At 42.8% G+C, this 24,342-nt stretch overlaps 3 protein-coding genes across 9 annotated transcripts; 1 reads left to right on the top strand and 2 right to left on the bottom strand.

Annotated features, from left to right (window-relative positions):
• The first annotated feature begins 1,459 nt into the window (after nucleotides 1-1,459).
• LOC139607071 (programmed cell death 1 ligand 1-like) lies at nucleotides 1,460-6,136 on the top strand. The gene is made up of 5 exons (XM_071459683.1): nucleotides 1,460-1,655; nucleotides 2,230-2,336; nucleotides 2,426-2,785; nucleotides 3,050-4,532; nucleotides 6,016-6,136. The coding sequence occupies exons 2-4, from the start codon at nucleotides 2,291-2,293 to the stop codon at nucleotides 3,280-3,282; spliced, it is 639 nt and encodes a 212-aa protein (XP_071315784.1). The 5' UTR covers nucleotides 1,460-1,655; nucleotides 2,230-2,290; the 3' UTR covers nucleotides 3,283-4,532; nucleotides 6,016-6,136.
• Nucleotides 5,372-24,187, bottom strand: LOC139607058 (programmed cell death 1 ligand 1-like). Of its 7 annotated transcripts, XM_071459666.1 has the most exons (8): nucleotides 22,455-24,187; nucleotides 21,096-21,175; nucleotides 20,290-20,649; nucleotides 20,028-20,095; nucleotides 15,525-16,425; nucleotides 6,713-6,819; nucleotides 6,264-6,623; nucleotides 5,372-6,135 (listed from the first exon to the last, which is right to left on the bottom strand). In XM_071459666.1, the coding sequence occupies exons 1-5, from the start codon at nucleotides 22,511-22,513 to the stop codon at nucleotides 16,384-16,386; spliced, it is 609 nt and encodes a 202-aa protein (XP_071315767.1). In that variant the 5' UTR covers nucleotides 22,514-24,187; the 3' UTR covers nucleotides 5,372-6,135; nucleotides 6,264-6,623; nucleotides 6,713-6,819; nucleotides 15,525-16,383. The 7 variants fall into 7 exon arrangements, with proteins under 7 accessions (XP_071315767.1, XP_071315760.1, XP_071315763.1 ...); XM_071459659.1 differs by having other exon boundaries at nucleotides 15,525-20,095; nucleotides 22,455-24,185; XM_071459662.1 differs by having other exon boundaries at nucleotides 6,716-6,819; nucleotides 15,525-20,095; nucleotides 22,455-24,185.
• LOC139607039 (uncharacterized) lies at nucleotides 11,755-14,879 on the bottom strand. Its single transcript, XM_071459607.1, has 3 exons — nucleotides 14,739-14,879; nucleotides 14,290-14,649; nucleotides 11,755-14,015 (listed from the first exon to the last, which is right to left on the bottom strand). The coding sequence occupies exons 1-3, from the start codon at nucleotides 14,785-14,787 to the stop codon at nucleotides 13,537-13,539; spliced, it is 888 nt and encodes a 295-aa protein (XP_071315708.1). The 5' UTR covers nucleotides 14,788-14,879; the 3' UTR covers nucleotides 11,755-13,536.
• Nucleotides 24,188-24,342: the final 155 nt, after the last annotated feature.

The following is a 24,342-nucleotide window of genomic DNA, read 5'->3' as shown; positions in this document are numbered from 1 at the left end:
TTACATCTTTATAAAAAATAACTTTGATATATTTTTCATTTTCAGATCAAATATCTGTGAAACAGTGAAACATAGAAAGAGCAGTGACGGGACATGAAGCTTCACTACAGCCCTGCAGTTCTTTAAAGAAGACATGTCGTATAAATCTGCTCCTCAATGACAGAAAATAAACGTAATAACTTTATCTGATGAGTTGTAGTTTTCTGTCACATGCAGCATCAATATCTTAATATATCTCAATATCTTAAAGTTGCCTAAAAGACAATTTAAACGTAATATTTTTTTTAATGATTTTTAAATGTCGATTTTAATGTGACCTTCGGCTCTGAAGCTTCAGGCTGAATGTTGTTGCTGTATAATCCGTGTTTAAGGCCCCGGGCCGGTCCTGGATTAAAATTATATTTATATTATATTATATTTATTATATTAAACATCTGTTACACATCAGTCCTCCAGCAGAGCCCTCGTGAACGCGCAGCAACAGGTCGCTCTCATCGCCCAAAGGCATGATGGGAGTGACACTACTGCGCAGTCTCTATGGGCCGCATAACGCGGAAGTAACCCGGAAGCCAGAAACTTTTTCGGCGTATGCGCCAGAAGAGCAGCTTGTATTGAACTGAACGGCGCCACTTTCAGATCCGGCATCCAGGTCTGATAAAACATCCATGGATTCAACAGAGGTGACGACCTCAAACTCCTGCTGTAAGATTTTAAACAGACTCTTCAATCCTCTCTGATCAGTGACAGCATCACAGCAGGTCTCAGGTTTTTCACCGTCACTAAAGAGAAACTTTAACATTTTCAGTCCGAAGAAATATTCAAACATGTTGGAGACTTTGTTCAATCAGAAGCAGCTGAGTTCTGATATATTTCTGCTGCTGGTTTCATGAGGAAGAAAAGTCTCTGAAACGTCTTTAAAATGTCAAAGTCTTCAGATCTACAGAGAAAAAGTCGCTGCAGCTTCTTCTCTAATGTGCAGGTTGTTGATCTGACACTGAGTCAAACACACAACAATGAAGAAAACAGACTCACACTCACATCTACACACAGTTCAACAGTCAGACTTCTGCATCAACACAAATCCAGCATGAACACAACACTAACAGCAGCTCTGTATCTACACTTCACCTTGTCTTCATGAACGTCCACACAGGTCCTGCACCGGGGACAACCAGCGTCTCTGAGAGCGAGGACTTTATTCATACATGACCGCGGTGAGACTTTAGATTGGAGACGACTTGGCGCCCATGACTGTGATTGGCTGGTTTTTGCGCCCATGACTGTGATTGGCTGGTTTGAACAAACCGCGTGCAGGCTGCAGACAAACCCTCCTCTGCCTCTAGTGGAGAAATATCTGCAGAACCAGAGACAGTCCTCTTTGTGAGTCTCTCCTGTGATTGGCTACCGGGTGCAGCAGGAGGCGGTGACTGTTTGTGATGAACTGTGAGCCTCAGTGAACAGTGTCTGAGCTTCACTCACAGTGAGTCAGCTTCTCTCATCTCACTGCTGCAGTTTCTCTCCTCGCCTCTGGTCCTGTTGTCCCTGCACCGACATGAGGGGTGTTACAGAGACATAGAGGACAGAGGTGGAGCTGAGCATCAGTTTACCAACACAACGGCGACCTCACGACTCTTCTTCACCCTCCTCTGCCTCTGGTGTGTTTCTGTGCAGGATCTGTTTGGACCTTGACTGTGACAAAGAGACACAAGGTGAAGTGTAGATACAGAGCTGCTGTTAGTGTTGTGTTCATGCTGGATTTGTGTTGATGCAGAAGTCTGACTGTTGAACTGTGTGTAGATGTGAGTCAGTGTCAGATCTCAGAAAGTCTCAGTTTCTGGTGAAAATCTAAACAACCTTCATCAGAGAAACGACTTTTTCTCTGTGGATTAGAAGATTTAGATTTGAGGTCATTGAGGTTTTCTGTCGAGTAGTTCGGGTGAAGTAAACACGCGTTCATGTAAAGCTCGGTGTCTCGGGGACGAGCTTTACGTGAACGCGCTTCGCCCACAGTGTCTGCGGGCGGAGTCTGAACCTGAGCAAACTTCATCATGAGGGGGCTGATCTAACAGCTGCTGGTTTCCTTCCTCCAGTTCAGCTCCTCACACTCTGAACAACAGAAACCATCATTTCAAAGACGTTTCAGAGACTTTTCTTCCTCATGAAACCAACAGTAGAAATATATCAGAACTCAGCTGCTTCTGATTTAAGAAAATCTCCAACATGTTTTAGCAGGAAAGTCGTCACTTTCCCTAAAGTGGAACAAAATGTGAAGGTGAAGAGAGAAGAGAAGATGATCAGCTGCTTCCTGCTCATCACACTGACCTCCTGTGTCTGTGGTGAGTTTACTCCAACACTTTATTATCCATCAATAATACAAGTCCTCAGTGAGTCTGCTCCTCACTTTCCCTCTCTGTCTCCTCCACAGCAACATTTGTAGTGACTGTGACACAGAGCTCCTATCAGGCAGAGGAGAACCACAACATCACACTGGAGTGGAGCTTCACACCCAAACCTCTCACTTCACACAGCTCCCTTATTATCTACTGTCAACTGATAACTGATCACAGAGTCTCAGTCCTGTATCATGTACATGAGGGTGTTGAGGTCCCAGAGTCTCAGGATGAACAGTTTTCAGGACGAGTCCAGTCTGACAGAGACGCTCTCAGAGAAGGACGAGTCAGACTCCATGTGTCCAGACTCAGGACTGAGGACTCAGGACTGTACCTGTGTCAGGTCCTCACTCCTGATGGGAGGGGCTCTGAGACATGTCTCCTCAACGTCTCTGGTGAGTTGATTCAGTAGAACTCAGTAGAACTCAGTAGAACTCAGTAGAACTCAGTAGAACTCTCTTCTTATGGATGTTATCAGTGTTGTACAGACTAAACTAGACTTGATGCAGTTTGGCTGCTCAGCTCTATAATATTTACTGAGATTATAATTCATGATACAACAAATAATGAACTGTTCATAGAAACAAACATCGTCAGGTTCAAGTCCAAACGGTTCACATTTTAATTTTGGACTTGAAGTATTTTTATGTCTTTTACAGCAGCTGTTGATCAGCCCCAACCTGAGACACCACCTGAGAGACCAGAACCAGAGAGTCGGGGAAGGATCGGCCTCTATGTTGGACTGACAGCAGCAGCAGCTTCAGTTCTACTGGTTCTCTGTCTTTGTTTAACTAAATCTGCTGATGAGAAACAAAACGTCTCTGCAGCTGTAGAGACAGAACCTGAGACAGAACCTGAGACAGAAATGGAGACAGACCCTGAGACAGAATAAGATTTCTACCCAGAGTCCAGCAGTGGATTTGGAGAAAGTTACGGCTCCACAGAAACAGTTTGGTCAAAGACGTCAATGAGACGAGACTCAGAAAACACTGGTTTCTCTTCATGTTCTTCAGTCAGTGACTGTGGAGTAAGAGCCACAGTCCACAGCTGATACACAACATCATGGACCTGATGGAGCAAACTTGTTTGGCCACAGCAGTGGTCTATAAACACCGAGGTGGGTGAGTGATGAAGTGACGCTATTGGTCGGTGGAGTGTTGTGTCATTACTTTTCTTTCTTTTTTTTTTTTTTTTACCTTTTTCATTTGAAGCTTTTGGTCAATGCTTCAAAATAAAATATGATGTTGATATTTATATAGTATGAATCATGAATTTGATCTCTTCTGGTCCAAAACTGTAGCAGCACAGTCTTCATGTGTTAGTGGAGCTGTTCATTGTCTAATGTCATGAAAACTATAAAACTGTGTTATTCTGATCTTTCTATACTTTATACAGAGTTTGAACTTGTGTTGTCACTTTCTCATTGTGAGTAATTGTGAGAGAGAACCTGGGTTGTTCCCCTGGAGTTGAGGACAGCGTCAGTAGAGGGAGCTCTTTACCTGAGGGAGGTTGTCACAGTGGAAATCCTCAGCTGGCTGCAGTTTATAGCTCTGATCTCATTCACACACTTTCCTGTTCTACCTGAGCTGTTTCTTTAAAATCCATGTTTCATTGAACCTGATTAAAGTCTCTCACACTGAAATGATGTTTGTGTTTCAACAAATGAAAATGTACAATTCGAAGAATCCACAGTTTATGAAATATTTCTAAGTTTTTTTTTTTTTTTTTTTTTTTTTTTAAATAAAATTAAACAAATTTTACTTTTAAACCAGTGCTGTTGTATGTTTCAGCTTCTGGAGGATCTCACTGATTTTACAGCTCTGATTAATTTAACTGAACATCTGGAAGGTTTGTTGAGTTGGGTCCATGGGTCCATGTTTAAAAATCGTCTTGTTTTATGTCCAGTTGATCAGCAGCCTGCAGCCTGGAGAACAGGTTTCAGCAGAGGGGAGTGGATTTCAGTGGACTGAAACCAACACCCAGGGACTCTTCCCTTTGTCCTTCCCTGTCTTCCTTCATCCTGTGTCTCCGTCCCAGTTCAGAGGAGACTGTACTTTAATCAAGGTTCACTGTGTTATCAGTCGTCAGTGAGACAAAGACTGGAGGCAGAGCAGAGTTTGACCAGTAGAGCTGCTGCTGTCAGTCCCAGTCCAGCACAGAGACCCGTCCTTCCCTGACTCTGGTTCTAGTCTCTCAGTTGGTCTCTGAGGTTTGAGCTGATCAGTAGTTTCTGTAAAGGACATGAACACTGTGACTGACAGAAAACGTCCACACTCAAATATAATCAGCAGATAAAACAACAACTAAAACAAACTGAGAAACAAAATGACTCTGCAGTCTGTGTGGAGAGCAGAGTCTGGATGAATGTGGGCGGAGTCACACAGGTGGTGTCTGTCAGGGTGGGGAGACTCTGCCCATGTTCCTCATATGATTTTCTCTCTCTTTCTCCCTCTCCTCTCTCTCTCTCTTTCTCCCTCTCCTCCCACTCTCTCTCTCTCTCTCTCTCTCTCTCCACCCTGAGCCCAGCTCTGTTTCTTCCTGTTAAAGGGAGTTTTTCCTCCCTCTCTCACCAGGTGCTGCTGTTTGTGGGAACTGTTGGTTTTTTCTCTACAACAACTCAGGTCTGACCTGACTCTGTAAAGAGCCTTAAGATCATGTGAGATCATGTGAGATCATGTGCGAGACTCCACTTCTGCTTGTGCTGAAGTGGATGTGACGGTAAATGTAGAAAGGGGAGGAAAGGGAGAGAGACACTTCCCCTTCTACTCTTGTTACATTGAACATTTGCACTTTACTGAATATGAAGCTGCTGCTGTTGGTGAATGACACTGAGCTTTGGTTTGATGATGATCTGTCACTTCATTGATCACATGTCTGTTGAACACTGTGTTTGTTCAACTGTCTCTTTACTACAAACCAAAGTGTTTTTCTGTTGATCATGATATTAAAAGATTTACACACAGAAGAGTCCTGACAACTTCTTATTTATAAATAAAGATTTATTTACAATATGCACATATTTTATATACATGATGAAGAAAGACGGATTAGATTCTGGACAACAATGATCATGTCCACTGGAACATGTGGGACTCAGAAATACTAACAATACTCAGGCAGGACCATGAAGGCAGCACGAAGCTCGGTCGTCTGCAAACAGCTGAATCTGTGGTGTTCAGGGAGCAGAGGTCAGAGGTCAGCTGAAGCTTCTCATGAAGCAACAGGACGAGACGCCTCAAGACCCCACAATGAGTTAGATTTTAGAACAAATGTTTCCCAGAACCATCATAACTGATGCTGCTGTTCAACATGAAATATGGGTCAATGAAAGCTGCATTTACACTTCATAATAATTCAGACACAAACCCACAGGGATGTGAACACATTAAAAACATAGAAATGTGCCTTTGATATAATAATTAAGATTTCTGACACCAGTGCTCTGACTCATTCTGACAGGAAGAGGTGAAAGGTCAGAGGTCAGACTGGATGTGCAGGGAAAAGCAGCCTCATGGACCAACAGGGTGAAAGGAAGCAGAGACAGAGAGAAGTCTGCTGTCTGACAAACTGAGCTTTTATACCACTGAATTGAAACATGAATAACGATGGAGTTTGACCAGTAGAGCTGCTGCTGCTGCTGCTGTCAGTCCCAGTCCAGTATAGAGGCCGATCCTTCCCCGACTCTCTGGTTCTGGTCCCTCAGTTGGTCTCTGAATTTGTCTCTGATATTTGGACTCTTCAACAGCTGTTGTAAAGGACACAAAAATATTATAGAGCTGAACAGCCAAACTGCATCAAGTCTAGTTTAGTCTGTACAACACTGATAACATCCATAAGAAGAGAGTTCTACTGAGTTCTACTGAATCAACTCACCAGAGACGTTGAGGAGACATGTTTCAGAGCCCCTCCCATCAGGAGTGAGGACCTGACACTGGTACAGTCCTGAGTCCTCAGTCCTGAGTCTGGACACATGGAGTCTGACTCGTCCTTCTCTGAGAGCGTCTCTGTCAGACTGGACTCGTCCTGAAAACTGTTCATCCTGAGACTCTGGGACCTCAACACCCTCATGTACATGATACAGGACTGAGACTCTGTGATCAGTTATCAGTTGACAGTAGATAATAAGGGAGCTGTGTGAAGTGAGAGGTTTGGGTGTGAAGCTCCACTCCAGTGTGATGTTGTGGTTCTCCTCTGCCTGATAGGAGCTCTGTGTCACAGTCACTACAAATGTTGCTGTGGAGGAGACAGAGAGGGAAAGTGAGGAGCAGACTCACTGAGGACTTGTATTATTGATGGATAATAAAGTGTTGGAGTAAACTCACCACAGACACAGGAGGTCAGTGTGATGAGCAGGAAGCAGCTGATCATCTTCTCTTCTCTCTTCACCTTCACATTTTGTTCCACTTTAGGGAAAGTGACGACTTTCCTGCTAAAAGATGTGATTTAGAGTCTTTACTGACTTCAGAAGCCACAGACAGAGAGTGAGGACAGTACAGAGGGATTATAAGACACATGTGGTGAAAGCAGCCTGTTCCTGATGGAGCTGATCAACATGAGACACAGGATGAAGAGACACAGGGAGGTAAACAGCTGATGGTGAATGTTTCCACATTGTGACATCAACATTTTCAGTCCGAATAAATAAATTCACATTCAAACATGTTGGAGATTTTCTTAAATCAGAAGCAGCTGAGTTCTGATATATTTCTACTGTTGGTTTCATGAGGAAGAAAAGTCTCTGAAACGTCTTTGAAATGATGGTTTCTGTTGTTCAGAGTGTGAGGAGCTGAACTGGAGGAAGGAAACCAGCAGCTGTTAGATCAGCCCCCTCATGATGAAGTTTGCTCAGGTTCAGACTCCGCCCGCAGACACTGTGAGCGAAGCGCGTTCACGTAAAGCTCGTCCCCGAGACACCGAGCTTTACATGAACGCGTGTTTACTTCACCCGAACTACTCGACAGAAAACCTCAATGACCTCAAATCTAAATCTTCTAATCCACAGAGAAAAAGACAACACAACACTAACAGCAGCTCTGTATCTACACATTACCTTGTCTTCATGAAGGTCCACACAGGTCCTGCACCGGGGACAACCAGTGACTCTGAGAGCGAGGACTCCACCTCTACGAAACCGAGGTGGAGAGCAAGTTTTAAGAGGGACTAGATCAGTAAAGTGGGCGTGTTCCGTGAGCGGACGCAACAGCGATTGGCTTGTTTCAGTTTGTGAGCTGTGAATAATCCGACCAATCGCCTGTGACTGTACCGGGACAGCAGGTTTGTGACGGCAGCAGCAGCATGGACTGAGCATCAGTTCACCAACACCCCGGCGACCTCACGACTCTTCTTCACCCTCCTCTGCCTCTGGTGTGTTTCTGTGCAGGATCTGTTTGGACCTTGACTGTGACAAAGAGACGCAAGGTGAAGTGTAGATACAGAGCTGCTGTTAGTGTTGTGTTCATGCTGGATTTGTGTTGATGCAGAAGTCTGACTGTTGAACTGTGTGTAGATGTGAGTCAGTGTCAGATCTCAGAAAGTCTCAGTTTCTGGTGAAAATCTAAACAACCTTCATCAGAGAAACGACTTTTTCTCTGTGGATTAGAAGATGTTTAGATTTTACAGTGAGAGTTGAGCTTATTTTCTCTGCTGCAGCAAAACACAATGTTTAACTGCTGAACTTCAGGAAATGATCCATTATTGATTCTATCAGGCTGAAGATCACAGGACCTGCCTGTTATAGGTAGACAGGTCAGCAGTATGACTTTGACAAATGTGTGATCTTCATATATATATTTGTATGAAGTTCAACAGTTTATGAGCTCAGTGTCTCGGGGACGAGCTTTACGTGAACGCGCTTCGCTCACAGTGTCTGCGGGCGGAGTCTGAACATGAGCAAACTTCATCATGAGGGGGCTGATCTAACAGCTGCTGGTTTCCTTCCTCTAGTTCAGCTCCTCCCACTCTGAACAACAGAAAGCATCATTTCAAAGACGTTTCAGAGACTTTTCTTCCTCATGAAACCAACAGTAGAAATATATCAGAACTCAGCTGCTTCTGATTTAAGAAAATCTCCAACATGTTTAAATGTGAATTTATTTATTCGGACTGAAAATGTTGATGTTCACGTCACGGGTGAAAAACATGTGGACCTAACAGAGCTCCCACATTCACTCACTGATTATTTTAGTTCCTCCAAACACTCAGAGGTCCAACATGTGGAGATCAAGCTCTTTCAAACTGAACTGATGTTGTTTTACACAGTTTAAGAAGAAACTACAACAAGTGTATATTAAAATAAATAAAATATTTGAACTTCAGATGTGGAATTTAAGGATTCTGTATTTCACAAAACCAGTTTATCAGAAACAGGAACAACAGTAAAACTGTCAGTGTGAGTCAAGGTTTCAACATGTGCTTTGCTCATCAAGATCTCAGGAATCAAATATAATGAAAAACTATTTTACATTCCAAGTGTGTCAGTGTGAAACAGCTTAATGAGAGAAATGACATCTTGTGTCTTTTGCCAGTCTTTGGCTCAAATGGTGTGATGGCCAACACACTGCTGCAGGTGTTCACTTGTGAGGGCACTGCGGTGCTGGTTCTTCACCACCGTCATTGTTGAGATTCGCAGCAGTAGGTTGATGATAACTCGGAACACGCCATTTTCGTGCAACCTTTCTGTTCGTGCGCAGTCTGGGCTTCTCCCTGCTCTCTGGGGCCGTATATTGAGCTGAAAATGATCAATTATTGATTCTATCAGGCTGAAGATCACAGGACCTGCCTGTTATAGGTAGACAGGTCAGCAGTATGACTTTGACAAATGTCTGATCTTCATATATATATTTGTAGTTCAACAGCACAGAGTCTCGGGGACGAGCTTTACGTGAACGCGCACTTGTTCACAGTTTATAAGGGGAAAACACATGAGTAAGTTCCTCCTCAATCAGGCGGACTGGTGGCTGATTCCTGACTCTGAACAACAGGAAGCATCATTTCAAAGACGTTTCAGAGACTTTTCTTCCTCATGAAACCAGCAGTAGAAATATATCAGAACTCAGCTGCTTCTGATTGAACAAAGTCTCCAACATGTTTGAATATTTCTTCGGACTGAAAATGTTAAAGTTTCTCTTTAGTGACGGTGAAAAACCTGAGACCTGCTGTGATTCTGTCACTGATCAGAGAGGATTGAAGAGTCTGTTCAAAGTCTTACAGCAGGAGTTTGAGGTCGTCACCTCTGTTGAATCCTGCCTGGCTGCTGTTGATCGAGGAGTGGAGAGTCTGAGCTCTGGCTCCATCTAGTGACAGAAAGACGTGACTGCAGCTGATCAAGCTTTTCTTCCTCTGGGGATGAAACCAACTCTCCATCACTGTGACTGGAGCTCACAGTGTTTGTGGCAGCAGCATCGAGGCTCAGCGTCCTGTCCTTTGCTCAGTTGTTGGTCCTGAGCAGGATCATGAACAGGATCAGCTGTTGTGATGATGTTTGTGACCTTTCACCTCTGTCTCCTCTCACAGGGAGAAGATGATCAGCTGCTTCCTGCTCATCACACTGACCTCCTGTGTCTGTGGTGAGTTTACTCCAACACTTTATTATCCATCAATAATACAAGTCCTCAGTGAGTCTGCTCCTCACTTTCCCTCTCTGTCTCCTCCACAGCAACATTTGTAGTGACTGTGACACAGAGCTCCTATCAGGCAGAGGAGAACCACAACATCACACTGGAGTGGAGCTTCACACCCAAACCTCTCACTTCACACAGCTCCCTTTATATTTTATGTGAACTGTTATCTGATGATTACAAAGTCTCAACAGTCCTGTATCATGTACATGAGGGTGTTGAGGTCCCAGAGTCTCAGGATGAACAGTTTTCAGGACGAGTCCAGTCTGACAGAGACGCTCTCAGAGAAGGACGAGTCAGACTCCATGTGTCCAGACTCAGGACTGAGGACTCAGGACTGTACCTGTGTCAGGTCCTCACTCCTGATGGGAGGGGCTCTGAGACATGTCTCCTCAACGTCTCTGGTGAGTTGATTCAGTAGAACTCAGTAGAACTCAGTAGAACTCAGCAGTAAAATAAGAGTCTGCAGCTCTGTGAGGCTGCACTTTGTTAAAGTGGTGCTTAAAGCCAAATACTAACATGTTCATTTAGCCTGTTAGCATGCTAACACTTACACAGCACACAGTTAGCACACAGCTCTTGCAGGTTTGTGTTCCTTAACCAAATTATAGGACACGTTCAAATTGTGACCTGATGATGACACAGAGGTCAGAGGATCCTCAAAGTGACTGAATCATCCTGAGGGATCCGTCCAACAGCTGCTCAGATATTTCAGCCTGGACCAAAGTCGTCAGCTGACTGAAGGACAGACTGACGGCACCATCCACAGAGACATGATGCTGACACGGCTAAAGCTGCTAATCCAGATTACCCAGAGTTCCACAGTCTTCCAAGAAAATGTTTCCATGTGAGAAGCTGGAACCAGAGAAGATTTACTGTCGATTATTATTGAAATGTTTCCATTTCAGACAAATCACCAACATGTTTGTGTCCTTTACAGCAGCTGCTGATCAGCCTGAAACTCAGAGACCAGAACCAGAGAGTCGGGGATGGATCGTCCTCTATACTGGACTGGGACTGACAGCAGCAGCAGCAGCAGCAGCATCAGCAGCTCTACTGGTCAAACTCTCCTGTTCCTCATGTTGTTGTTCCACTACATCTACTGATAACAAATCACGTTCTCCTTTAATAGTATAAAAGCTCAGTTTGTCAGAGAGCAGACTTCTCTCTGTCTCTGCTTCCTTTCACCCTGTTGGTCCATGAGGCTGCTTTTCCCTGCACATCCAGTCTGACCTCTGACCTTTCACCTCTTCCTGTCAGAATGAGTCAGAGCACTGGTGTCAGAAATCTTAATTATTATATCAAAGGCACATTTCTATGTTTTTAATTGTGTTCACATCCCTGTGGGTTTGTGTCTGAATTATTATGAAGTGTAAATGCAGCTTTCATTGACCCATATTTCATGTTGAACAGCAGCATCAGTTATGATGGTTCTGGGAAACATTTGTTCTAAAATCTAATTCATTGTGGGGTCTTGAGGCGTCTCGTCCTGTTTCTTCATGAGAAGCTTCAGCTGACCTCTGACCTCTGCTCCCTGAACACCACAGATTCAGCTGTTTGCAGACAACAGAGCTTCGTGCTGCCTTCATGGTCCTGCCTGAGTATTGTTAGTATTTCTGAGTCCCACATGTTCCAGTGGACATGATCGTTGTTGTCCAGAATCTAATCCGTCTTTCTTCATCATGTATATAAAATATGTGCATATTGTAAATAAATCTTTATTTATAAATAAGAAGTTGTCAGGACTCTTCTGTGTGTAAATCTTTTAATATCATGAACAACAGAAAAACACTTTGGTTTGTAGTAAAGAGACAGTTGAACAAACACAATGTTCAACAGACATGTGATCAATGAAGTGACAGATCATCATCAAACCAAAGCTCAGTGTCATTCACCAACAGCAGCAGCTTCATATTCAGTAAAGTGCAGTTCTGAAGACACATGGCTGAGTGGTTGTTTGTCTACATGTCAGTTCTCTTCAATTCAATCCAGTTTTATTTGTATCATCAAATCATAACATACATGATCTCAAGGCTCTTTACAGAGTCCGGTCAGACCTGAGTTGTTATCACTGTCATAGCTCATCAAATGACTGTCGGAGAATCAACGTGTGATTTGAGTTTTAAGGTAAACGTGGTTTATTTGAACTCTCACACTGTCCTCCTGCTAAATATTGATTAATCAGCTCTAAACACAAACCCACAAACCCACAAACCCACAAACGCTCAAAACAACCAGACACTGTGGAAACACTACACCTCATCTTCAGACTCAGTGGTGAGCATCTCTCACTGCTGCCATCAGCTGGGCCTCCACTCAGCACTTCCTCCTGACATCAGCTTTTTCAATGTGAAGCAATGAATGTGTCAGATTCAAACTGTCAAGTCCAACTCAATCAAATAAAGAACAATATGAACATTAGTTATTTCATTCATTCTCTTCAGTTAGAGAGAGAAAAGCCCAGTAATCCAGTGAGAGCAGCAGATTTATGAATAAACTGATATGATGGCTGCTGCCTAATGTGATGATTCTAGTTCAATTAAACTGTAGAAGTTGGTGAAACATCTGAGTTTTATTTTTATAGGTTGTGTCTTATTTTGGTGAACAGACAGAGGAAATTCAGTGGTTTGGGAAAATCACTTCTGCTACAGTAAGAGCAGGGGGAGCTCTTGGTCTGTGCCTCAGTCACTAACACACTTGACTTCTGAGCAGCTGAGGATTTCCACTGTGACAACCTCCCTCAGGTAAAGAGCTCCCTCTACTGACGCTGTCCTCTACTCCAGTGGAACAACCCAGGTTCTCTCTCACAATTACACACAATGAGAAAGTGACAACAACAGGCAGCAAATAACAACAAGCTGAAATGAAATCAGTGACTGTAAATTTCACCTTCATGTTCAGAAAAAACAAACATTAAAATTCTGTGCAAAAGTTCAAACTCTGTATAAAGTATAGAAAGATCACAATAACACAGTTTTATAGTTTTCATGACATTAGACAATGAACAGATCCACGAACACATGAAGACTGTGCGGCTACAGTTTTGTATCAGAAGAGATCAAATTCATGATTCATACTATATAAATATCAACATCATATTTTATTTTGAAGCATTGACCAAAAGCTTCAAATGAAAAAGGTAAAGAAAGAAATAATTTGCACAGATGAGTTAAACAGGGATTATGAGGTAGACATGGTTTATCCTAATCAGATTATTTCAATAAAGTGAACACAGAGCAGGTTTCACATCTGTCTGATCAGTGACAGACTTTAACAAGGTGTCCTTTCAAAATAAGAGCAGGTAGAAACCTGTGACACAGCTGGACTGTGTACGGTCTCCACTGTAAACGCCCCTGATGACGTAATACAAACTGTTGGCACCGAATCCTTTTGAAAGAGCAGCTGACCAATGGGAAAAGACCAACACTCCACCGACCAATCGCGTCACTTCATCACTCACCCACCTCGGTGTTTATAGACCACTGCTGTGGCCAAACAAGTTTGCTCCATCAGGTCCATGATGTTGTGTATCAGCTGTGGACTGTGGCTCTTACTCCACAGTCACTGACTGAAGAACATGAGGAGAAACCAGTGTTTTCTGAGTCTCGTCTCATTGGCGTCTTTGACCAAACTGTTTCTGTGGAGCCGTAACTTTCTCCAAATCCACTGCTGGACTCTGGGTAGAAATCTTCCTCTGAAGGCAGAATGAATGAATAAAAAGTACCAGAACAACAACTGCTGTCAGTCCCAGTCCAAGGTGGAGACTGATCCTTCCCCGACCTGCTGTCTGGTTCTGTCTCAGGTTCTGTCTCAGGTTCTGTCTCAGGTTCTGTCTCTACAGCTGCAGAGACGTTTTGTTTCTCATCAGCAGATTTAGTTAAACAAAGACAGAGAACCAGTAGAACTGAAGCTGCTGCTGCTGTCAGTCCAACATAGAGGCCGATCCTTCCCCGACTCTCTGGTTCTGGTCTCTCAGGTGGTGTCTCAGGTTGGGGCTGATCAACAGCTGCTGTAAAAGACATAAAAATACTTCAAGTCCAAAATTAAAATGTGAACCGTTTGGACTTGAACCTGACGATGTTTGTTTCTATGAACAGTTCATTATTTGTTGTATCATGAATTATAATCTCAGTAAATATTATAGAGCTGAGCAGCCAAACTGCATCAAGTCTAGTTTAGTCTGTACAACACTGATAACATCCATAAGAAGAGAGTTCTACTGAGTTCTACTGAGTTCTACTGAGTTCTACTGAGTTCTACTGAGTTCTACTGAATCAACTCACCAGAGATGTTGAGGAGACATGTCTCAGAGCCGCTCCCATCAGGAGTGAGGACCTGACACTGGTACAGTCCTGAGTCCTCAGTCCTGAGTCTGGACACATGGAGTCTGACTCGTCCTTCTCTGAGAGCGTCTCTGTCAGACTGGACTCGTCCTGAAAACTGTTCATCCTGAGACTCTGGGACCTCAACACCCTCATGTACATGATACAGGACTGAGACTCTGTGATCAGTTATCAGTTCACAGTAGATAATAAGGGAGCTGTGTGAAGTGAGAGGTTTGGGTGTGAAGCTCCACTCCAGTGTGATGTTGTGGTTCTCCTCTGCCTGATAGGAGCTCTGTGTCACAGTCACTACAAATGTTGCTGTGGAGGAGACAGAGAGGGAAAGTGAGGAGCAGACTCACTGAGGACTTGTATTATTGATGGATAATAAAGTGTTGGAGTAAACTCACCACAGACACAGGAGGTCAGTGTGATGAGCAGCAGGAAGCAGCCGATCATCTTCTCCCTGTGAGAGGAGACAGAGGTGAAAGGTCACAAACATCATCACAACAGCTGATCCTGTTCATGATCCTGCTCAGGACCAACAACCGAGCAAAGGACAGGACGCTGAGCCTCGATGCTGCTGCCACAAACACTGTGAGCTCCAGTCACAGTGATGGAGAGTTGGTTTCATCCCCAGAGGAAGAAAAGCTTGATCAGCTGCAGTCACGTCTTTCTGTCACTAGATGGAGCCAGAGCTCAGACTCTCCACTCCTCGATCAACAGCAGCCAGGCAGGATTCAACAGAGGCGACGACCTCAAACTCCTGCTGTAAGATTTTAAACAGACTCTTCAATCCTCTCTGATCAGTGACAGAATCACAGCAGGTCTCAGTTTTTCACCGTCACTAAAGAGAAACTTTAACATTTTCAGTCCGAAGAAATATTCAAACATGTTGGAGACTTTGTTCAATCAGAAGCAGCTGAGTTCTGATATATTTCTGCTGCTGGTTTCATGAGGAAGAAAAGTCTCTGAAACGTCTTTAAAATGTCAAAGTCTTCAGATCTACAGAGAAAAAGTCGCTGCAGCTTCTTCTCTAATGTGCAGGTTGTTGATCTGACACTGAGTCAAACACACAACAATGAAGAAAACAGACTCACACTCACATCTACACACAGTTCAACAGTCAGACTTCTGCATCAACACAAATCCAGCATGAACACAACACTAACAGCAGCTCTGTATCTACACATCACCTTGTCTCCATGAGGGTCCACACAGGTCCTGCACCGGGGACAACCAGCGTCTCTGAGAGCGAGGACTTTATTCATACATGACCGCGGTGAGACTTTTGATTGGAGACGACTTGGCGCCCATGACTGTGATTGGCTGGTTTGTGGCCCTCCTCTGCAGACAAACCCTCCTCTGCCTCTGGAGGAGAAATATCTGCAGAACCAGAGACAGTCCTCTTTATGAGTCTCTCCTGTGATTGTGTAGCGGTGCAGCAGGAGGCGGTGACTGTTTGTGATGAACTGTGAGCCTCAGTGAACAGTGTCTGAGCTTCACTCACAGTGAGTCAGCTTCTCTCATCTCACTGCTGCAGTTTCTCTCCTCGTCTCTGGTCCTGTTGAAGTTCTTCTCTGGGCTGATCAGTAGTTAATCACAGGTTTCTGTCCTAGTGACTCACAAAGATGAAACTATTTATACTCCTGTTAAACAGTATTCATTCATTAAATGGAGGCAACTGCAGCTCTTCTGTTTTTAATTGTAAATTGTTCTGGTTTCATGGAAAATGATCCAATGTTACAGCAGAATTTAGTAAAAAATATCCTTTGGAAAAAAATTCACCACAGTTTAAGAAAAGCTTTTATTTTGAAATGAATACAGGACATAAAAGAAATATAGTGTGTATCTCATCAGACTGGTGACAAATCAGGAAACACCAGCACAAAGTGCCTCAGTACGGTGTTGGACCAGCAGTGCTGCCAGAACAGCTTCATCACTCTCTGTGCCTGGTTCTCAGGCTCTGACTCCACCAGAGGACCAACACCTTCTTCCTGGAGATACCTGCTGTTTACATGATGCTGGTGGAGAGCGCCGTCTAACACACTGCTCCTAAATCTCCCATAGGTGTTCAACTGGGCTGAGACCTGCTGACTGAAGACCACAGCACGTGATTCTCATCGTTTTCACACTCAAACCGTGTTTTCCTTTCATTTGTCACCTGTCTGATGCAGGTTTATACACAGGATGTGATCAATCACAAGATGATTGTGATTGGTCACAAAGTGTTTCACAATAAAAAAAACATATTTTCTTTATCAATATTTTAAGAAATAACATGGAAATCAAAAACTTTATAAAACATGCAAAAGAAACATAACAAATAAGCTTCAAGTACTGATAATGAGAACATAAAAAATCTTTAAAAAGTACAGACAGCATAGTGTAACTGCAGATTTCTGCTGAGGGTAGATGTTGAGCTTCAGACCACAGATGTATTAACATACACTGGATAAGTCTTGTGCTGCATCAAAGTGCTCCAGTGTCTCTCTCCCTGGTTGTGCATGGTGTGTGAGGGTTGCACACTTGCACAGTGAGATGACATATATAAAAAATATGTGCTCACTGTCACACACTGGCAGGAAGACTGACTCCACTGGCAGCAGGCAGAAATTCATCAAGCAAAACCAACACCAGCACCATCCAAACCCCACCCACTTCACAGTGCACACACCGCAGCTCCACTCACAAGGAAGAACTCAGCAGCTTTCTGTTGACAACCTTCCTTCCACTGCATATTATTTGTTGTCTTTGTTTGACTTGTTTTCAAATTTTGATGCATTATTATTATTATTTTCTTCTTTCTCATTATTTATTCAAATTTAATGTTTTTACGCAGAGGTGAAGTTTTGACATAAACAGGTTTGACAGGTTTCTTACCTCACCTGCTCGTCCACTTCATGAAAAAACTACATGTCCTACTACTACAATACTACAATGTATTTTAATGTTTTATGTGTGTGAATAAAAGAAAAAAAAGTCACAGGAGACTGAATACAAAAAAGGAAGAATCAGAAAGCGATATCCTGACTTTCTGTTCAGAGTAAACATTCTTACATTTCCCATAATGCAGCTGGACCCTCCCTAATTAGGAAATGTCCATATCTCTGAAACACAATACCCATAGTTTTTCTGTTATAACTTGTGGTCTCCAGAGGATATTCTACCTGAGTTTCTACCTGTAAACTCGTGGTTTAGCCCAGTGTGCTTCAGCTGGATCCAGGTCCAGGTCAGACCAGAGCTGGCAAACATCTGTTCACTCAAACTTTACTATGTGGTGTAAAGTAGGTGAGACTAAAAATACTTCAATGTTTTGTTTTGGTGATTTTTTTTTCTGAAAGTGGCCCCAGTGTATCTCATTTGACAAAGGTCAAAGTCCAGTCAATCAGAAAAATTGGGTGTGACTGTGGCATCAAGGCTTCATCACAGCAGCATTTTAAAAAACAAAGTTTCACAGTGAAATCCCTTCGTTCTAATTCGCGTTTGTGAGTGAAATCAAAAATGCAATCAATGGTCACATTAAGTTCAGTTCTCATGAACTCTGTCATGAGAAATCGTACCATAAGTCTGACAGAACGGAGAGCCGGAAGGCCCAAAATAGAGGAAGAAGATGTGGCTATTGTAGCTTGTTAACTTTATACTTTCAGAGTATTAACTGAAAAACTGGAGTAGATACAAATAGGCCTTTTTTTAAAAAAGTAATTTTGGGGATGGGGGTGGGGGTGGGGTGATTTGTTAGACAGGGCAGGGTATTTGAGAGACAGGAAATGAAGGCAGGACATACAGCACAGAGGTGTGTTAACTTCAGCAACCGTTAGCAGCTGAGCTATCAAGTACTTAGAAAGCTCACTGGCTCTGAGAACACGTTCCTCTGATGATGGTGAGAGGAAGCTTCATGAGGCCTTGAACCAGTCCAGAGAGCGGTTCCACAAAAGGTTCATTTCTTGATGCTTCATGTTAGCAGGGCGACATCTACTGGACAGAATTAATAATAGGCAAATACAAATGTTTGTATATTATAAAATGTCAGTTTAAGGGAAAACATAACTTTATTCTAAACTGTAAAATATGTAGTTAAATAAAAAAATCTCCTCATAATGTTATTTCATTAGGAGAAGTGAGGTCCGTGTTGTCAGGGTTAGGGTTCGTCTTACTTGGTGGATCCATTACAAATACAACCAATGTCAATCAGTGTTATAAACCAGAAACTATGAAGTTCATCATTTCTCTCAGGGCTTATAGTAAATAATTCGAACCAAAAGAGGTCGCGTGGTGCAGACGAGGGGCGAAGCTTCACATCATCAGTTACTTCATACTTCTAACGCCATACACCCGCCGACACACGCTTCACTGGAAAAGCTCGGCTGTACCCGACACACACGCCGAGGCCTCGACGTCTCTCGTGACGTCACTGCTTTCCTCTCTTTCAGTAAAACTCTCTGAATGCGATGATGTGCAGAAGAGAGAAAACAGGAAGAGGACGGAACATCGGATGATTCGTGGGTCAAACTGTTTTTCAACACCAACACTGAATCTTTAAACTTCTTGGTTTGATCAGATGTGATCAGTGAATCTGACGACTGACACGTTTCACATTTGCAGTTCAACCATACAGACCAACCCTAAGCAGCTGTATTTGAGGTTATTTCATTTTTTTTTTTAAATCAGCAGAAATATTTACACTGAATGTATCTGCCAACCATTCACTGACAATAATAATACTGCTTCTATAGCAAAGGTGTTAGTGTTTTTAAGGCCACATTTACACATAGGCCCCAGACTGGGGACAGATCGTGGCTTTGGTGAATTATAGATTTAGCAGCTCATCAAAATCACAATCTTTCCCCTAAGTGTCTCAGCAGCCCAGATGTAATGACACTGTGCAGCAAGTAAAGACTTGTTCCTTGTAAGTGGAAGTGGGTGGTGTCATATTTGTGCACTGCTCGGTGGTAAAGCTTCAGGGGGTTTGGAGAACAGATTACTTATTAACCCTATAATGCCAAATGCATCAAATTTGATACAAGCATTTCTGAGACCTATTGCATCACCTTATGGTAAAAACTTCACTCAAAACCCTCTTGTATCCAATCTGATACTTGTCTTCCAACCCCTGGTGGATCCCTTTATCACTACAACAATTCAAACACAGTACATGGGACAATCCAGGTTGGCCACCTTCAGATAGTTCCCAACTCACTGGATCAAGGTAAAGAAAATTGCGATTTTTACGATTTTACAGTGACATTTTCTTTGAAATTTTTAGTAATATTCTATCATGAACATTTGATCTGTTGAAGCAAGTTATAATTACATAATTTTTTGCATTTTAGTATGTAGTAAAATCGTGTATAAAATTTGGAAAAACCTATATGCAATAATCTTTTGTAATTTTTTTTTTCAAATTTTGTGAAAGGGCCAAATAAAGGTTGCAGATTCAAGAAATCAGAATTTTCTGTCCATTATTTCTGGGGTCAGGCATTACAGGGTTAACACTAACAGGAGTCTCATCACAGAAAGAGGTAAATAACGTAGTTTTCTGTAACGGACTACTGAGTTACATTAATACAATTTTCATAGAATGAAGTAAGAAAGATAGCAGCTCATTTACAAACATTTACAGTACAAAAGTTTAAAAAAATGAGGCAGTGGAATAACAGTGTTGTCACCACTGTCAGTGTGAACACACCAAAACTTACACAGAGCCCAATCCTTCCCCGGCTCTCTGGCTTTGATGACTCATTTGGCACAGTTTGATCGCTGGTTGCTGCAGAGAGATGAAACAAATACAAGAAAATGAAACCTTAAATTACTTCTACTCTACCTGCTCAGCACCAAACCGCAGACGGACAAGGTTAGGGACTAGCTGGTGGACAAAGTGGAGCTTTAAGAGCCAAATCCAGGTCTCATTCATTGTTTCCACTCAGTCTGCAGACACAAGAACCAGTGATGTCATCTTACCTGTGACATTGAGGTCACATGATCTGTAGCTGCTTTGTTCTCCAACGACAACAACGCTCCCATAGGTACCTGTGTCGCTGAGCCTCAGACCAGTAAAGACACATTCGATCTGTCCTTTCCAGATGAGCTCTGGATCACACCGCACTCGTCCCTTGTAGAGCTCATCTGGATACTCCTCAGCTCCAGATGTGCTGTCATAAAGGTAAATCCTCCTAAATGGACTCACATACATGACGTCTATAAACAGGGAGTTAGCAGCCATGTCAGCTTGGACAGGGAAGAGCCACTTGAGCGTGACGTTACCGTGCTCCTCTTCCTGGTAGACGTCCTGAGGAACACTGACAGTGAACGGAGTCTCACCTGCAGAGGTGCAACACAGACACACAATAAAGGACCCACAACTACAAGGCATGAGCTGTGAAGCTCTGGGGCTTCAAACTCAGCAGCACAGTGACATCTGGTGGCTGCAGCACTCATGTTAAGAGGTGCTGCAATCTGCAGCTGGCAGATTGTATAGGATATGTAACACACATCTGTTTGGTGATGATTCTCTGTATCATATACTGTGCTGATTTATGATCCAGGTGTGTTATTTATACACTTCTCATGGCATATGTGACAGCATGGATGTGCAAAATAACGCCTGCAACAAAAAGCCTTGTGTTCATGATTCACCTTGAGAGGAGCAACAGGAAGTTTCTTTACAGGGTTTATTTATTACTTAGAAATATAAACTATACCTTTTGCTACTTTTGCATAATGAACTTGTAGTTTTTGATATTAGGAACAGTCATAAATCCACTCACCCACTGTAAGACAGAGGACAGTCACAGTTACCAACAGTGAGGCGCCAACTGCCCCGAACGACATTCTTCCCTGGGCCGACCTGCACCGTGAAACCAGAGAACATGAAGACGTCATTACAGCATCTCTCACAGTGTGTAGGACTAGTTTAGTCCGTCTGACGCCGTCTTCCCCACAGATGGGAAGATGGCGGTTGTGTCTGAGCTTTTTTAGTTTCACTTTCATTATGACTCAGCAGTGTTTGAAATCATTACACACAGAAAATACTTGAGGTGATGCATCACAAATGAATGCAAACATGTGAATAATGGTGGATATAAAAACCCTGTACAGCCATGACTCTGTTCAGAAGACTGGTGTAGATGTTGGAGTGAAAAGCTTGGATCAGAGATGACTGGTTAGGGTCAAACATTAGGACCAGAGCTGGGGTTTGGGCGAAGATTTAATAAATAAAAGGGAACACAAACACCCTTCACCCCCCAAGAATATCTTGGAATCTATTTCTAAACAGGTACATGTCCTATTACTTACTTTTAATTCTCTCCTAATTGCCTAATTTTTTGAGTTAAGTCTGGTGGGAAACAGATTTTCAAACAGTTCCTACGTTCAGAGATCAGGGGAGGCAGAAATCACCGCTGGATCGATTTTTATGTCTTTAATGTTTCAGTCTTTGTTAGTTTAAATTCCACCTGAGCGACTGACCGACAAACAGCAGGTTTGAAGTGTTTCAGTCATTTTAAAGGCGCATTATGAAACAGTACCATGGACCTATACGTTGGCCTGTTCTGCACAAGCAGAATAAAAATGGCTTCAGAAGTGTGTGGAGGTCAAGAGGAGAAACAGTGGATGAGTTTCTGTGTTGTGGTTGTTGCACAGTGTTGAGACGCCTTCATGACACATGGAGCTCTGCACATTGTTTCCCATTCATCACCTAAATTTCTCCATATAATATCTACATGTGTTTATTTCATGTGGTGTCTGACTTACTTTGATCTGTTTCATAACTTATTTAGTCAAATTTCACAAAATCTATAATACGACATGATGCATGATACGGAAAGTGTTCAAAAGGTGTTTAAAAAGTAAAGATAATGTTGATAAAAATGCTTAAAAATATCCGTTCATAATGGATAAAGCTCGATGAAGATGTTTCAGGCTGTTTTCAGGCTGTTTTCAGGTTTTCTGGGGCGAGGCTCACTCCTCGGGCCTTGCAGGCTTTTTGAGTTGAATGTTTTGGTGTTTTCGGTCTTTAATATCTGGATGAACAGCTGGAGTCCACTTGATTTTTATTCTTTCACTGAAAGCCGAGGTTTTCGCAGAGCTCACTTTCTCTGCGCGGTGAGAAAGAAATGCGTCGTTACCTGAGCTCCTGAGAGGCGGAGCAGCGGAGGAGCAAGACAACAATCCTGGTTTCACACATGAAATCTTCTCGTCCTGAGACTCATTTCTGCGACCAGCGGCCCTCCGCTGCAGCGGCGGGGGACCAGACCCCGAGGACCCGAGGACCCGCCCGCAGATCAGCGGCCAAGCCTCCGGGTTCACTGCGCAGCCAGATGCGGAAACCCCACCATCAAGGGACCAGTAACTCCATGAAAAAACGATTTTTTGAAAATATTTCAAAATTACTTTGCGATACTTTTACAGCAAGATTTTATCATTATTATTGATATTTCCACCTGTGCTGAGAAAGTGTTACTGCCTTTCACAATAAAAGCTGAATATTCATAAACCTCTGTCTCCTCTCACAGAGGGAAGATCTGCTGGTTCCATCACTTCACTTTGACAAATGTGTCAAAGCAAAAATAGAAATACCCTGTTCCGTCCTGACTACAACCTGGACCTAAACCTAATTATCTCTGCTTACCTCTGAACCTTGGAGTCTAATCTTCACCCTGTATGCAGCCTGAAGGCAACACCTGCAGACACCACTCAGGGATAAATAAAAAGACATCACCACTTCATTTTTCAGGTAATACTTTTATTTAAAGTTCATATTCAGCCAGAGACAAGACTACAGAGCACAAAGCAGTTGGTGGTAAAGATCCTCCGCCAACCAGCCAAGCTGCAGGAAATATGGTCACAGTCTTTCCTTCCTTCCTAAAGTACAGCTCAGTTTAATACAGAACATTCTGATGTCACAGTGAAGTTGACCTTTGACCTTTTGGATATGTCATCACTTCATTTTATCCTTATAGACATTTGAGTTAAATTGTATCATAATCTGTGAATGAATGTGGGAGTTAAGTCACCATGACCTTTAACCTTTGATTACCAAAATCTAATCAGTTCAACTCTGAATCCAAATAAACGTTTGTGCCAAATTTGAAGAAGTTCCCTCAAAGACATAATAAGACAGAGAGTCCCTTTTACTGCTTCTGGTTTTACATCTACAAAAGCTGCCTCCTGTAACACACAGCAGCCCTGAGCTGTCATGAAGATCCTGTAGGTTAAAGACATCAGCAAGTTAAGCAGTTAAACACAAAGATAAGATAGAAGATAATATGCAGTTCAACACATTACTGGTATGAAAACACCTGATCTGATACACAGGAACCCTGCGGAGAGGTTTTGGGTTTTGTCTGTTACAACAGGGACGAACCACGAGGTAGCAAACCATCATAAAACTCAACCACAGAGCCACGCACAGGATAAAGTGCTGAAGTACAGCGTCCAACAGGGAGGCAGACTCTCCCCAGGCTCGCTGGTTCTGGTTCTGGTTCTGGTGGTAGTGTTGGTGTTACAGGCTCATCAATGGCAGCTGTAAAAGACATAAAAAAGTGCATGGGATTCATCTGAGGAGGAAAACGTGCTGCAGGTCGACCACATAGAAACACTGTTTTAAATAAAGCCTGTGTTGATGACAGAGTCTTGTTTCTTTTCAGCAACAAGTCCAATTCAACTTTGTATCATTTTCCTGTTTCCCGTTTAATTTACTAGAATTTGACTATTTCAGAGAATTTTTTAATAATGCAAAAATAAGATGTCAGAAAAGGTAATGCTGATAAAAGGTTTGTCTAAAATATATCAGTTTTAAAATAAGACTTGGTTGGAAAATTAAATGACCTTCATGTTGTATGGCTACGTTTTATTTTGGAGAATAACGAGTCACATGACCAGAGGTAAGGACGAATATATAATGATTCAGTGGCCATCCTGCAGAGGTACCGTCCCGAGTCCTCGGTCCTGACTCTGGACATGTGAAGCCTGACTCGTCCTGCGGTGAGAGCCTCTTCATCACACTGCACCCGT

This window comes from Trachinotus anak, unplaced genomic scaffold (genome assembly GCF_046630095.1).
Source record: "Trachinotus anak isolate AG129_WGS33_773 ecotype Australia unplaced genomic scaffold, CSIRO_AGI_Tana_v1 ptg000023l, whole genome shotgun sequence".
NCBI lineage: Eukaryota > Metazoa > Chordata > Actinopteri > Carangiformes > Carangidae > Trachinotus > Trachinotus anak.
The sequence above is the reverse complement of the archived record's forward strand: the minus strand, read 5'-3'. Positions and strand labels throughout refer to the sequence as shown.